Source organism: Xenopus laevis, chromosome 4L (genome assembly GCF_017654675.1).
Source record: "Xenopus laevis strain J_2021 chromosome 4L, Xenopus_laevis_v10.1, whole genome shotgun sequence".
NCBI lineage: Eukaryota > Metazoa > Chordata > Amphibia > Anura > Pipidae > Xenopus > Xenopus laevis.
In genome coordinates this window covers 91,053,428-91,069,914 of record NC_054377.1, presented here as the reverse complement: position 1 = coordinate 91,069,914, position 16,487 = coordinate 91,053,428, and the positions used below count along the sequence as shown (strand labels likewise).

Below are 16,487 nucleotides of genomic sequence, written 5' to 3'. Positions count from 1 at the left end.
TCTCAGCCTGTCAGTTAAAGTTTCTAATGCTAGCGGACTCCTGCTGCACAAATATGGCAGCAGAAGGGTAATGTAAAAGCTTTGAGCAAATACTTTATGGCGAAATTATAAATAGCAAAAAAGCCAATACTATGATAGATGTAAAAATGGTTTAATTTCTGATATCAGTATCTCTTTTTAAATGGGTTACTCTGCTTTCATTTCATGTACAGAAGTAGGGACTAGCTAGACACATGCCAGAGAGTTCCAATTACAGGATCATTAACTTGTACTTGATTCTAACTACGTTGCATGAATCCATATTGGTGGCAAAACTACCCTATTATTATTTATTTCATGTTTAAATGAATTCTATGGACTAGAGATCCAAAGTGGGGAAATATCCTTTATCCATAAAACCCCAGGTCTCAAGCCTTCTGGATAATAAATCCCATACCTGCACAAGCTTTGCTATCAGCAGTGCCATCTATAATTAATGGGCAGATAACTGCTGGAATAGACTCAGTTGCTATGGAGGGGTATAGTTAACCACTAAAGTAGAGCCCTCGTGTGCTGGACATTGCCCACACTCATGAAAAAAAAAAAATCATCGCTAAAACATTAACCACCCTAGTCCCCACATCAGCTCAAAGTGGTTGTTATAAATTAACTGTGATATTCTGAAACAATTTGCACTTGGTTTTCATTTTTTATTACTTGTGGCTTTTTATTCAGTAGCTCTCCAGTTTGCAATTTCACCTATCTGGTTGCTAGGGTCTAAATAACCCTAGCAACCATGCATTGATTTAAATGAGAGACTGGAATATGAATAGGAGGGGGCCTGAACAGAAAGTTGAGTAATAAAAAGTAGCAGTAGTAATATATGTGTAGCCTTTCAGAGCATTTGTTGTTTAAATGGGGTCAACTGAAGAGAGTCAGAAGAAGAAGAAGACAATTAATTCAAAACCTATAAAAAATAAATAATGAAGACCAAATGAAAAGTTGTTTAGAATTGGCCTTTCTATATCCGCATTTTAGGGGTCCTTGTAGTATCTATGCTGCTCCCCATCACCATGCAACCTTTTTGAAGATGTGCATTTCTACTGGGTCATGCTGCAATTCTGCATGAATGGGCATAATGAAGTTATACAATAGCACATGTGGACTATACATGGACACTTGTGGAAGTATTTTCCCATTTTCTCTGCTTGATGTGTCTGGAGTACTGCCTATACTCATAATAAGCACAGTATTTATTAGGATATATAGAGCCTACATGGCCCCACTATTTAGGGTTACAAAGAATGTACCTCCGATATTCATTGTGACTGTCCAGGGTGTAAGGTGCTAATGATGAACTCCCTATATGGGTGGAGCAAAACAAAAAAACTGTCCTTGACCATAGACAGCCAAGCATCCCATCAACTGGTCTATGGGTCGATATGGGTCATATATTCTGCCATTTGGCCATCCATTCAAATGGTCAGATCTCACATTGGGATGATGAGCTTGCTTTCTTATATCCTTGCTTTCACACCTTAAAGGGGACCTATCACCCTAATCTTATTATATTATGTTAGTTGAACAAAACAACTTTTACTTATAATGTATAAATTATTTAAATACAAAACGATTTCCAAAAGACAAGTGGCAGTTTTGGAAATTATCAAGACAAGCTTTTCCAATCTCATGTCTGCACCAGAAAGGAGACCTGCTGCACATCCCCCTGCATAAACTACGCAGTTATACACAATGAGAAGGGTGAGGGCATGTGAGGAGGTCAGGGACATCTGGGAGTTGCAGAAATGAAAATGAAAGTAACTGCTGTGCCTTTAGAAATAGAGTTGGGGCAGGCAATATATGATTGACATCTGAGATTTTTAAATAAATTCATAGCAGGTATGGATTTTTAATAAAGAAAAGAATGTGGGTTTCATGTTTCATTTAAAAGGGACTTTTAATATACAGCTTTTTACGACTGTGATAGGTTCCCTTTAAGTCCCATCATCCACATGCTGAGAACAGTGTCGGACTGGCCCACTGGGGTACCAGGAAAACTCCCGGTGGGCCCAGGTGTCAGTGGGCCCTCTTGCTTCTAACCATTTAGGCTATTTCATGGTCATTCCCTATTTCGTAGAAAAATGCTTAATAATGGAAGAATATAGTAAGTAGATATAAAAGACTAGGAGAATAAAGTGGGCCCATAGTCTACCAGGTTTTCTGGTGGGCCCCTGTCATCCCAATACAACACTGGCTGAGAAGGATAAATATGACAGATTTGTATATTCACTATATTATGCTAATAGGGTTTGAAGTAAGCATACCTCCCAACATTTTGGAATTAAAAAGAGGGACAAAAAAAATTTTCCCGCACGTAGCGCAGCAATTTTTTGGACCACACCCATTTCTGTGGCCACACCCCCTAATTACCATGTTTGTTTTGAAAATTTGGCAGGTTATGAAAGTTTGAAAATATTTCTCCTTATCTAAACTGTGTTTTTGTGTCTCACAATTGTTACAAAGTATCTTATTTGCACCTGTTAGCTGTTCTGGGCTCTCTGCTAAAAGCCAATTAAGTGAGAAACTTTGTTTCTTTTTCTGGCTGTTCAGTGCAGAGAAAAGAGGGACTTTCCAGTACAAATGAGGGACTGCGGGTTGAGCTGTCAAAAGAGGGACTGTCCCTCAGAAAAAGGGACAGTTGGGAGGTATGAAGTAAGCATAACCTGCATTATAGCTGAGTAGAGGCCTGAAATTAGGTTTGCCATTACTATTTGTCCCCAAGCCAATACCAATAAGGTGCACTTCAGGGACCAGCAAGTATTGAAGTGGGACTACACAATGCACACTAGGGATTGGCTGCCTTACTAGGCCTATGTGTTATTTATCTGGTCTTGATAAATGTGACCCCTAATAGTAGCTTGGGGGATGTTATTTAGGAGGTTCTCATTTCCCAGCAGACAGTTCTGCAACTGCCAATATACAGCCACTGCCATGTGCACATGGGTTGCCATCTGGCTGGTATTTTACCTGTCTGGCAGGTAAAAATGATGGCTGATCCCAATGTTATTAATTGGGGAAAAAGATAAATATATAGGAAGGCAGGTATTTTTTTCTAGAAAAAGTGGCAAACCGCACAACAGGCCATGTCAAACTTTCCGGATTTGTGGAGAGGCCACCAAGGCCCGGGCCTAGGATGGCAGGATTTTAGAAGGGCGGCATGCTGCCCAACCACTCCCACATTAGTTCAAAAACACTGAGGATGCACATGAGACAATAATTTTTAAAATTTTCCATGCGCCAATCCCCATTGCACAAATAAAGGAGAGGGGACGTGGGTGACGAATGGCAGTCGGCTAGGGGCGCCCACTTTGTAAATCAGGCCCTGTGTTTGACCCACTACATTGCTGGGTGGTACCAGTATATATATACTTATATATATATATATATATATATATATATATATATATACGTCATGGGCATAAGGGGAGGGCCCTGTAAGACTGGACTGAGCAACCAGGGCCTAGTACTGAATGACTGCACAAACTCTAGCCCCAGTTCTAGTGCACCTCTAATAGAGACATTCTGCCTTTGAGGCAAAGGAATGCGGCACGGCGAACTGCTAAGGGAAAGTTGAATGAAACTGTTCCGCGGCCATTGCTAATGAGCTCGCTTTGTTTAATGAGGAGACGTGAAACAAGCAATTAAAATCAGCTCAGTTAAATGCATATTAACGCGAACGGGACGTGCAAAGCATGGCGGGACATTTCATTGTGGGAGCATTTATGTGGCGCCGAATCATGGAAACCGTCACTTTCTTACTAACGCCCTAAAACGGCCTTTGCTTTAACAGCCAAGGTGTATGTACATAGAAGGTGCAGACACGTGTACACACATAGTAAGAGAAGGCTAACGAGTCAATAAATAAAGGAAAGTACCTCAGGGACAAGCCCTTCCGTGAATAGAAATGGCGCTGTCACTGAGGGGATGATACCTAGACATACACACGGGCAAACGTTTAAAAACCCGTTCCAAAAGCTATCTCCAGTCACCGGCGCTACTTGATAAAAGATACAAGTGCTAGTGAATGTGAATGTTGATGCTGCTGATGGTACTGTCAACATAAACAGCTCAGCGGGTCTACCTTGCACAAATGATCTTTCCCCCAAGGGGTTAAATGAAGCCATTACACATGAAACTCGAATTTACTGCTTCTTCTTTCTTTCTTTCTTTTGGAAGCGGGAACGGGATATATTTATTATTGTAATATTGGTTGTGAGGTAATTACTTTTAATGTCAGAAAGATTAAGGTTAATATCATCTCTATTAGGCTGCGGGCTGCTAATTAAAAGTGCTGATGGCGAATGAGGGAACAGATGGGAAGATTCGAGCTGTGACTCAGTGAGTAAATAGAGAGACAGCGCTAGTTTAGCAGCTATATACAGTCTGGCAGTGTGCGAGGGAAACATATATACACTTATTAGAGAAAGAGAGACAGAAAGAACTATTCCCACTGCTCTGGATTCCTGCATTCAGCTGCTTCTGACAACAAACTAAACTTAATTGAGTTCACTATAAGAAGATTTAATTAAGTCCAGAGCTCACATTTCTGCAGCAACGAAATCCTCCAAAAAAATCTATATATTTGCTAAAGAATTAGGTGACAGTGCAGTAACTATATTACATGTCACAAATGTAAAATTTTACTTTTCTGCCGCCTAAAATTATCATTTTCGTACTAAATCCAGCAGTCAAAAACATTCGCACCGCAAAATATTTAACCGACAATTATCAGTAAAAATAAATATTAGATCAATAATAATCCCGGAATTCATTCAGATAACAAAAGCATGAACTTTACATCAGCTCTTTCTCAACGAGACTGATGGAAAATGTGGATCATATCTGAGACATAAAGGTTTTTCGTTCGACCTTTTACTAATAACCAAAAAGGCGAATGTTTCTGTTTCGAAAAAGCTGATGTTTTTGTTTCTTAATTGAATCAATAAAAGACGCGGTGTATTGGATATAGTCCCGTTTATTTCGTTCTCTTCGACTCCTTAAAAAAGAAGAGACTGGGAAGCATAACCAATCTTATATTGAAATCTGCGCTAAATCGGAATTTTCTAACAGGAATCATGAGAGTCCATAAATTGCGTTATTTTCTGTCTCCTGTCTGCACACATACCATGCGAATAAATCATTTTTTTAAATTATTTTATGAATAGAGAGCTACATCAATAACATAAATGTAAAATAACAACAGAAAGTACATGCAGAAAAATGCAATAATTAATAAGGTAATTAATACAAGAATTCTAATATATTAATAAAAAAAACAAATAAATCAAATTTCTAGTACAACAAGTACTAACTATAGTGAAATTGGATATTATAGGACTATTGCGAACAAATAATTTTAAGGGACGATTAAAATAGAGATATCATTTAAAAAATATGTATATATATTTTAAACAAAAAAACATGACAGTGACCATTGTACAGCAATAGTCCAGTTCTGTAAAGGCAGAATTGTCGCAGACAAAATCGCACAGACGAGGCCAGTGAAACAAACAGGTGCATCGCACAGACTCATGTACTGGAAAGGCAGCTCAGCGGCAAATACAACTGATACAAATTAATATTTTTTTCAATGAGGTATACGTTGGCGCATTGTAAAAATGGGTCAAATTTCACATAGTTTTCGCCAATCTTTATAAAATAACTGCTGCAAATTTGCATGTAAGCAATGTACGTATCTAATACATAAAATATACGTCTCAGGCCATACAAGGCAAATGTATACACTTATAGATCTCGTTAGAGTCCGTGTCTCCAAAGCGACTTTGTGGCTGCGTCTTTGTGGCTGCGTCTAAAATGTTTTTTTTTCTATCTTATAGCAGCAGGCTGGAAATTACAAAGGAAGACTGGAGAAAATTGGCTAAATTGTATATTTGTGGGGGGTGTTGTAGGTCCTCATCAGACCTAGGAATGTTTGTCGTACATTAGTATATTCTTTTGTTAAATCCGTTTTACATCACCTAGAAAATAAGCATTTCGACCCATGTCTTGTCAAAATTGCAGTGTATTTAAAATAGATCTGGTGGGCTCCCTTTTGTATATTTGCTATGCTATCACTTTATATAATTAAATAACTTTTTTGCGACACATTGATTAAATCCCTGTGCGTGTATTTTTAATGTGAAAGAAAAGACTGTAGTCTGAGTAAAAAGCGAAGCAATTTCGTTTTTATTGCAAACATATTAAACAACGTTTTGCACACAGGGAGCAAATTTTAGCACTCCACATCCATAAAAGTCAAGTACTAGATTAAAGATAGATAGATAGATATAGAAAGAGGATAGATAGATAGATAGATAGATAGATAGATAGATAGATAGATAGATAGATAGATAGATAGATAGATAGATGATAGATAGATAGATAGATAGATAGATAGATAGATAGATAGATAGATAGATAGATAGATAGATAGATAGATAGATATAGATAATAAATCATAAGTTGATAACCGACAGATATAAATAGATGGATAGATATAGAGAGAGATATATAGAAAGATAATTATATGTTAGATAGATGATAAGTCAATAAGATATAAATACTATAGATGATATAGCGATATTTAGAGATATAGTTAGGTGGATATATGAATAGTTGATAACAGACAAATAGATATAGATAGATATATGATAGATGATAAGTCGATAACAGACATATATAAATAGATCTACAGAAAATCTTCATGAGTAACTTTTCTCAAACTGATAGATCTAAGCTGGACTCAATTCTATATTCACCATAGTTCCATAGAATCCTTATTATATGACACTGGCTTGTACTATCTATCTGTACTATCTGTACTATGAAAATAATAAAATCTAAAAATTTAAATCAGGACTATATTTTAGACAATAGTTCTATAATATTTAATCACACTATAGTATTGTACTAGAAATTTGATGTATTTGGTTTTTAAAATGTATATTTTATTAGAATGCATCTATCTATTACCTGATTAATTATTGGATTGATTTGCATGGACTTTCTGTTGTTATTGTAAATGTATGTTGTTGTAACTATCTATTCATAAAATAATAAAACATAGACAGATGATAGATAGATGATAGATGATAGATAGATAATAGATAGATAGATAGATAAGTAGATAATAGAGACAAGAAGCACAAGACACATACCATTCCCTTCCCTCTGATTCCATTCTGTAAAGTTCCAATCAAAGTCTTTGTGTACAATCAAATTTTCACATTTTCTGTACAATGATTTGCCCAAAGCTAGAGGATTGTGTGATTACAGCTCACACTTTCCATAGTGTGTGTGTGTGTGTGTGTATATATATATATATATATATATATATATATATATATATATATATATATATATATATATATATATATATTATATATATATATATATATGTGTTGCTATGTATGTAACAATATAATGCTAATATTAATAGGCAAAACCCGCCCAGGAATGTGTAAATGTTTAAATGCAAAGCAATGAGTAGCAACATCAATAAATGTATTTCTTCTAACAAACAGTTGTATGTTGTAGCTATGTGTATGTATGTATATATATGTAAGAGTATATAAGTACATGTATATATGTACAAAGTTGCTGTCCAGTCCATGGGATGAGCTGGATATAGGAATAAGTACTTGCCTGTTTAGCAGTGGGATCCGCCCCGGGCCCCTCCATACAATGTTATTTGAGAGAGGCAAGTGTTTGACACAGTACAGGAAGGGATTAGCCAATGGGAAGTGGGCAAAGCGCTGAGTAGCCAATAGCAAGATGTACATTGTTGTGCAAGTGTGTGTAATGAGTAGGCACAGAGCAGCGAGTGGAGACACAGGAGCTGCGCGGAGACTGAGTACAACTTGGTGCCGGACTGTCCTGTGTCACTGTCACTGCGGCCGGACCTGCTGTCTGGGGTCGGATCTCTCAGCTGTGCGGGGGAGTCAGTCAGAGGTGTGACAGCCAAGGTCACTCTCACGCCCGGGTGCAGTTGCACTTTATCTGGGAGACGGCGGGAGAGAGTGCGGGCAGTGCGGGAGAGCAGGCTGTTGGTAGGAGGGTGCGTGGCCTGAGAGCAATTGAGCTTAGAGAAGTCTGTTGTGGCCGAATCGCGGGCTAAAGGTTCGGAGGGCGTCTATTGCTGAGAGTTCTGGGCTAATCTAATGTGAGACTGGCATAAGGAAAACTGTTGGCTCTAATGGAATAATCCGCTGGTGCCGGACTGTAGGCGAGGGGTACAACAGGTTTAGTCTGGCACAAGGGCATAGAAAGTAACCCCAAACGGGTCACCCTAAATCTCCTCATTGGGCCTATAGGGCAGTGAGTGCAGTTATTGGCGCTTTACTGTAGCGCATAGAGTGTGTATAGAGTTGTACCAGTCAGGGGAGTTTGTGCCCTTTCCAGTCCCGTGTGACACAGGGCTCCCGGTTAAGTAAGGCTGGGATATATATATCTATATATATATATATAGATATATATATATAGGATATACACTGGGCCAGTCCATTTATTATAAGGAGTGTAGGGAATCGATTGTAGAATGGAGCTGAATGGTCCCACGAGTTCCCAGATTGCTCAGACCCCCACTTCTACCGCATCACTTCCAGTCACCATGGCAGGTACTCTCCTGCGGGGCCCCCAGTTGTTGCTCCGCGCCGCAGAGAAGTATCCCCGCACCCCCAAGTGCGCCCGATGCAGAAATCACGGGGTCGTGTCCGCGCTCAAGGGCCACAAGCGCTACTGTCGCTGGAAAGACTGTATGTGCGCAAAGTGCACCCTGATTGCGGAGCGCCAGAGGGTGATGGCCGCGCAAGTTGCGCTCCGCAGGCAGCAAGCCCAGGAGGAAAATGAGGCCCGGGAGCTGCAGCTGCTCTATGGAACTGCCGAGGGACTGGCACTGGCGGCGGCCAATGGCATCATCCCACCCCGGCCAGCCTACGAGGTCTTCGGAACGGTGTGTGGTGAAGGAGGGACAGGTAAGGAGTATTGTTATTTCTCTGATCCCTACAAATACTCCAGCAGCATCCATAGTTATGGCTCAACTAGTATCTAAGCCCACATACATATCTGTCTTGTGACCAGCCATGTGTCTGTCTCTGCCTATGAACACTCTGTACTTTATAGAGTTGCACATGGGGGTTTGAGTGAGGAACCCGGGCCCTGACATTGAAGGGACTTAAAGTAACTGCTGCCCTCTGTGTATTGGGACTGGTATAAGGCAGTTCTGCCTTAACTACATATTCTTTATTATTATTTTTATAAAAATCTTCTGAAGCGCTAATATTGATAAAAGACCCCTGCTCACCAAAGCTTATAATCTTTGATTTAAAAAAAAAAAAGATCTCGATAGATAAATAAATAAATACTAAAAGTGAATACACTCAATTTAGTTTTCAATATTTTTCTTTATCCCCGCTCATCTAAGCCATATCCTCAAGGCGGTGTTTGTTTTGTTAAATTCACGATTATTATTAACTTATTCATTATTACTATTATACGGAATCATTGTTAGGAATACTTGATCTCGACCTGAGTATCAGCATCGCAAGCGATTACACTGCAATGTGAGATCGTTTTATTTCAGCAGCAACTCGATCGCTTGTAATATTTTAGCGCTTCTTTGGCCACTGCGAGTCTTTATTTCGTTTCCCCTTCTTACATTTCCAGTTAATAAATCCGTTGCCACACTGTAAACAGAGCCCCCGACTGTATCGCACAAACAATGAAATAGATATGGCGCAGAATGAATATTAAATCCAACACAACGAACTAATACATATTATATTATTTATATACATGTATCCCCTATACAGATAAATCGAAATTAATTGTTATTGACGTTGAGACGCGTCTGATGGTGAAAATATTAGTACTTACTTTTATTCCTCGGGTCCTGCCTGATGCTGAGCGATTCTGTCCATCCCCTTTATTACCTAAATTATTCCAACTGCCAGAAATGTGTGTAGAAATAGGTTTCCTATGTCTAGTGCAGTGAAGGATCAGTAAAGCAGTTGTTGCAAAATGTTACCAAATGTGGGAATGAAAGAGGATCCCCACTATGATCCATATCCTATCAGACATTATATTTTCTTTTACTCATCTCTCCTTATCATTCTCTTGCAGATTCAAAGATTCAAAAGTTTGAGCTATTCCCGAAGAGCCTCATCCCCAGATCTATGACCCCTCAGCTGTCTTCTGGGGGAAAGCCTGTATCCCCAGACAGTGAATCGGTGTCAGGCAGTGCACCAGGTGCCTCATCCCCTGAGGCACGACCTGGTTCTGGTTCAGAAAATGGAGATGGGGAGTCCTTGCTCAGTTCCCCCATCTCTAAGGTGCTCAAGGAAGGAGAGGAAAGCCCAAGCTCAATCAGCCCCCTGGGCTCAGAATCTGGATCAGATGCTGAAAAAGATGAGCAGGATCCCAGTTCTTCCTCCTCAGCCAAGCAAAGGACCCCCATAGATATCCTGACCCGGGTCTTCCCTGCTCAGAAGAGGAGCGTTTTGGAACTGGTGCTGCAAGGCTGTGGGGGAGATGTGGTTCAAGCAATTGAACAGATACTGAACAACAGGGGTCAAGATAAGGGTGAAGAGACCTGGTCAAGAGATGGAGCCCTCCAGAGTATTCAGCCATCTGTGTCCTCCACACACAGACCCCTTATTGCTGGGGCCCTTACTCCTGCTATTGGCACATTAGGGAGCAGGTCTGCATTCTCCCCTTTACAACCCAATGCCACACACTTTGGCACTGAGGCTAACGCATACCAGCTAGGTGGGCACATTGGCTTGAACCCACTGAGGTTGGCCTATTCTGCTCACAGTAGAGGACTTGCTTTTATGGCCCCTTACTCAACAGCTGGATTCATGCCTACCCTTGGCTTTCGCCCACCCATGGACTATGCCTTCAGTGACCTTATGAGGGACAGGGCCAATGTCCATAAGGACCAGGTATACACTAATGGACTCTATGGGCCAGTGGTCAATAATAATGCCGATAAACAATGAAATTTTTTTTACAAGGAGCTGAAAACCCTGGTTTTGCAGACTTGGATTCTGATTTCAGAGCAGGGATTAGATGACAATTGTCGTAAAGTCTTAAGAATGTCTCAAGTAATTAAGACGGCTGAGGCCCATTCTGGAGAAAGAACTAGTTAGGTAGAACACTGTAAAGACATTCCTGTTCTCTGCAAGGCATCCTGATGCTTCTGGATATGTGGAGGAAATGGAGATTCCTAAATCACTAAAAATATAAACTGCACTTTTTCTGTTAAAAAAAAGGGTTGAGGTTGTCTCTGCTTAAGGACAGAAGCATGGACAATCCATTGTGATATTATAAATATAGACATATATAAATATATACACTTCTAATGTTATGAGCTGGGATCCTAAGTTATTCTTGTAAGTTGACTGTGAACCCTTTCTAATGATAACAAGGAGCCTCATACTGGCAGGTTACAAGTGAAATAAGGTGCAGCACTGGAGACTGCTCTGTGTGTACAGACGTGGGAGAAATGGGGTTGCAGCACTCGCATCGACGCTTTTTTTGGTGAATTTTCAAACTATTGCTGTTGGTTTAATTGTTTAGAAAACTGTTTAACAACTTTATGTGACCGTTCCCTAAGCATTAGAAATAAATGTTATTTTCTAAAACAGGTGTGATTGTATCTCTAGCAGTGAAACATGTCTAGTTACAATGTCCCATATGTTTATGGATATATTCTGCTCTCTGCACTGCACAGAATTTCAGTTATAAGGAATGCTGGTCATTAAACATGAAAATGGTCTCCCAAGACCTATTATTGTTGGAGACTTTGTTTAAAGGCATCTGCTCACTCACATGTAATGACACATATCTCCACCCAGAATGATAAAATGTGGGATTATGATGTATATAAACTCATATAGGCATAATTACCAACAAACACCTCTGAAGTCTAGACAGATTATGCATTTCTCTTTTCCATGCAATTATCCAGATGCGAATATATCTTATGTTTTTAATAGCCTTTTCCTCTGTAATAAAACCGTACCTTGTACTTGGTGATAACTAAATTGCATAAATCCATATTTGTGGCAGAACAAAAGTATATATTTTTTAATGTTTAGATATTTTAGTAGCTTTAAGGAATCATATTCCTAATTACCAAAAGGTGCCTTATCCAGAAAACCTCAGGTCCCAAGCATTCCAGATCTCATACATGCATTATTGAATGATATTTTGTGTCTGTTATTAAAGCTCCAACTCCTGCTGATACTAAAACAGGGGGTTATTAGTTTTTATTGCTGTCCCCTCATTAGCCAAAAGCATGGGTCTCAGAACTTCAGGTATAGGATCCATTATCCGGAAACCCGTTACCCAAAAGCACTGAATTATGGGATGGCCATCTCCCGCTGACTCCATTTTAATAAAATCTTTCAGATTTTTTTTAAATGTATTTCCTTTTTCTCTTTAATTATAAAAACAGTGCTGTGTACTTTATCCCAACTATCATATAATTAATCCTTATTGGAAGCAAAATGATCTTATGGGGTTTGATTAATGTTTAAAGGATTTATTAGTAGACAAAGTATGGAGATCCAAATTATGGAAAGACACCTTATCAGAAACCCCCAGGTTGGAGCATTCTGGATTAACAGGTCCCATACCTGTATAAGAAAACTCCCTGTCACAAATCTGGTAGATTTAAGAGACGATGAATGTGCCCAAGTGTGTTCTATTGTCCCCCTAACTCATAGCTGCAATAGATAGAAATATAAGCAATTCAAGAAATCCGCACTGTAGTTGAAGAAAGGAATATATTAAAAAATATTTCATGTTCAATGTTAAACTCCCTGATTAAACTATGGAATCTCCTATTGGAAAACTTGTTAACCTGAAAGTTCTAAATTATGGCATTGCTAATTTCTGTAGAGTCCAATATAATATTATGACAGGTTCTCACAGAGTAAGAGTCAGGACACCAAAAGTCGATTAAACAATGGCTTTTATTTCAGCCAGCAGCAACAAGTATAAAAATAAAGGCAGTTTTCTTTCCAAACAACAAAAAAATAGCTGTTGGCAGCAGTATAAGTTTAACAATAACAAAAAGGCAGTGTAATTACAGACCTTCCATGCAGTGACTGTGTGTGCACAGGCACATAGGATCCTTTAAGTCAGGATCCCAGACACTCTTTCCCTGTCTCTCCCAGCTAGTTCTGTTGAGAGGCTGACCAGCCTGGGTTTTAAGGAGTGCTGATTAGCCACCTGATGCTTATCAGACCCAGCTGATCAGTCAGTAGCACCTCACTCTGCTACAAATATGAACCATCCGTTAGGGTAGGACTATACGGAAATTTTTGGCGCGATCTGACGTGCTGCGACAAAATGCCTGCTAAGTGAATGCATTGTCGGATGAAGTCGCAACGTTGATCCGACGCGACACGACTGTCGGATGCAGACGCTGAGGCTGTATCCGACGGTCGTGTCTTGTCGGATTAACGCTGCGACTTCATCCGATAATGCATTCACTTACCTTATTACCGTCGCATGCGATTTGTTGCAGTGCGATTTGTCACAGATTTGTTGCAGTGCTTTGGATCTTGCGAAAACGTCCGTGTAATCGTACCCTTAGTTTGACTGCTTTTACTTTTCTCACTGATAAAAATCTTAACTGATTGCAAAACAATCTTATTGGGTTTCTATTCTAATGGCCTTTAGCAAGGTGTTCCACATTAAGCAAAGACCAATCATTAGGAAATCATAGGCATTCAGATAGAGGTCAAAAGCTGTAATGATATTTTTTTTTTTCTGGGATACTACAACTGTTCTGTCTTGTGTAGCTGATGCTGACGGACATATGGATGGATACATGGATGGAGACAGTGTCGGTGCAGATGTGAAGTATGAAAGCTGTCTGTTCCAGGAGTTGGGATGGGTTGCAAGTCATCCTAAGCGGGGCAGTGTCTCTAGCATTGCACATAGTGCAGGATATTCCATCTGATGTGAAACTGGGTTTATAGACTGAGAGGCTCAGGGAAGCTAAAAAAAGTATGATTCCTGTCTCCCTTTATTTGTTTTAAGCACTAGATGCAATTTTAAGGCAATCTAAATGCATGTAAACTACACCTTTGTCAACAGATTTGACACAAATCCTACCTAGGAGCTGCCAAATCAGAGAGTAAACTTTTTAATGGTTTCTCTTCCATGAGGCAGTGAAACTCAATATCAGTGCAAGAAAACGTTTTAATAAAGGAAGGCTTTAAATGTGAGCTAATTTGATTGGTCTCACTAATTCCACTTTAATTGGAAAATGATATGGCTACGTGGAAGTGCCATTATGTATTGGCTGTAAGAGGAAATTATGATGAACATCTGTATAAACTTGTGCGTGTGGTTATCTGCCGAGCCCCTGCATTCGCTGCCTTTGGCCCTAACCCTGAAGGTATTTCACAGCTGTGCGCTTAAGCCTCTTAATGATTGTGGGAAGCTCGCCTAGAATTTACCCAGTACAGTAAGGGTTAACAGCCTCCCCTCTAATTAAATAAATAGATTGCCACCAACACATTTTTTATCATTTTCACAGCTACAGATGCAGAACATGTGGGGGTATGTGTAGATTGCGTGGTCTTAAATATCACATCTATGGAGAATAAGCTTCGAATTAGTTAATGCAGAGCAGCCAAAATAGTTAACCTTCAGCTGTTCCCCCTTAAAAATGAAAGTAAAAGGAACTGGTTTAATTTTATATAGAGTAATTATATACGCACAATTGCACGTATGAAATTCTGGGTGGAGAGTAGCCATACTACTTCCCTTATAATTCATCAGAAACATCAATAATGGCCACCAGTAGTGATTCTGTTTGTTTGCTGGAAGAAGCAGTATGGCAGGTATTCACTGAAAGTGGCCTGGATCTCCCAAGGCAACATTCCTATATAGAAAAGTTGCAGAGTCCCCAGAAATGTGGCCATTTGAAGCTGCCAGCAGTGGAAGGAGGAACCCCACAAATCACTGACATGCTTATGATCTATTCAGCTTTAATCCATCTGGTGAAGTTTAATAAGAGCTTTCTGGGACATCCAAATACCTGTAGCTCTTATTCTCTATCTTATCTCTTCAACACTTGGAAGTCCTCCAGACATGGACATTATTTAAAGGAATAAAGATTCACATTTTTTTTGTCATTTAACAAGATAGTGGTTGATTTATTAACATTTGAGATGTATTAAGCACAAAAAAACTTGAATCTCAAAACGTGATTGCTTACGTTTCGAGATAAAACATAGAAGCTGGTGACTTTATGTAGAAGTCTTGTCCTAGCAAAATTCAAAACATTTTTCAATTCAAGTTTTGTAAAGAGTTTTTTTGAAAGTTGGTAGAGCAGTAGAATGTGCTTGCACCACGTTTACGTTTTTTCACATTTTTAAGCAACCAAAGTTTTTGAGATTCACGTTTTTTAAATAAATAAATAAATAAGCATTACTTTCGAGTTTGGTGAGTTTTCAAGTTTTTTAAAATAAAAAAAAACCTTGGAAATGCACAAATTTGAATTTTGCTAAATATGTCTTATATGCCCACCAGTCTCCGTCTGCCTTTTGTATTTGCAGCTCCATGTACTGTAGCGCCATCGACAGGCACAGTTACAGCCTAAGTGCAGCCAGGGGCGATCCTGAGGCAGCAGCCCCAATGCAGCCCCACTCTCCAGCTCCACACTTAAAACTTTAGCGTCGGAGCGGGTCAAAGGGGGACTGCATCACTAGTGCAATGAGTAACCCTCTAGTTACGTTACTGAAAATGCGCCTTTCACTTCTGTATAGTGGAGCTCAGCCCTTCCTGCCTTCCTTTCCAAATTGGTTACTGCTACTCATTTTGTTTCAGGGGAACCCTGGAGCTGCTGCCACCTCCTGACAAGTTGGTAGCTCCAGGGTTCCTTTTGCAACCCACATCAATAGGAGCAGTGTATTTGCGGCTAAAGAAGTGGCACAGATATCACTACGAACACTGAAATTGACGCCTGGCAGACTAAATATTAGGCACAACTACGCCCAATTTAAGATGAAGCTCATACATACAGTAGTTGTGTCCATTGTGGTAGGTGCAGCATAACTGCATCAAGAGTAAACGCTGCATAGTAGGAAAAAAATGGTGATTGCACTTGAAATTGCGCTTTGCTAACTGCACCTAGGTAAGTAAATGTGCCCTACTGTGTATGATAAATGTCTGCAGAAAGCATTATTATTGTTTTTCTTTGTACATTAAGCTTCAGAGTCTTTTGAAAAAGAATCCTTCAGTTTTCAGTTATATGTGATAAACAAAAAATATTTATCCTGAATGTTCCCTATATGATTTCTTCTAACATAATTTCTTCTAACATGAAAACAATTTCAGGGGCTTTTTAAATGAAGATTTTTACAGAATGCTGGAAGGCTTGCAATTATTTAGCCATAGATTAGTGTTTTTCACATATTGAAAGAATA

General features: G+C 39.4%; 1 protein-coding gene across 1 annotated transcript; it reads left to right on the top strand.

The window, feature by feature from the left end:
• Positions 1 to 7,798: 7,798 nt before the first annotated feature.
• Positions 7,799 to 11,681, top strand: dmrta2.L (DMRT like family A2 L homeolog). Its single transcript, XM_018258408.2, has 2 exons — positions 7,799 to 9,011; positions 10,159 to 11,681. Exons 1-2 carry the CDS (start codon positions 8,576 to 8,578, stop codon positions 11,034 to 11,036), a joined length of 1,314 nt encoding a protein of 437 aa, XP_018113897.1. The 5' UTR covers positions 7,799 to 8,575; the 3' UTR covers positions 11,037 to 11,681.
• The last annotated feature ends 4,806 nt before the right edge of the window (positions 11,682 to 16,487 follow it).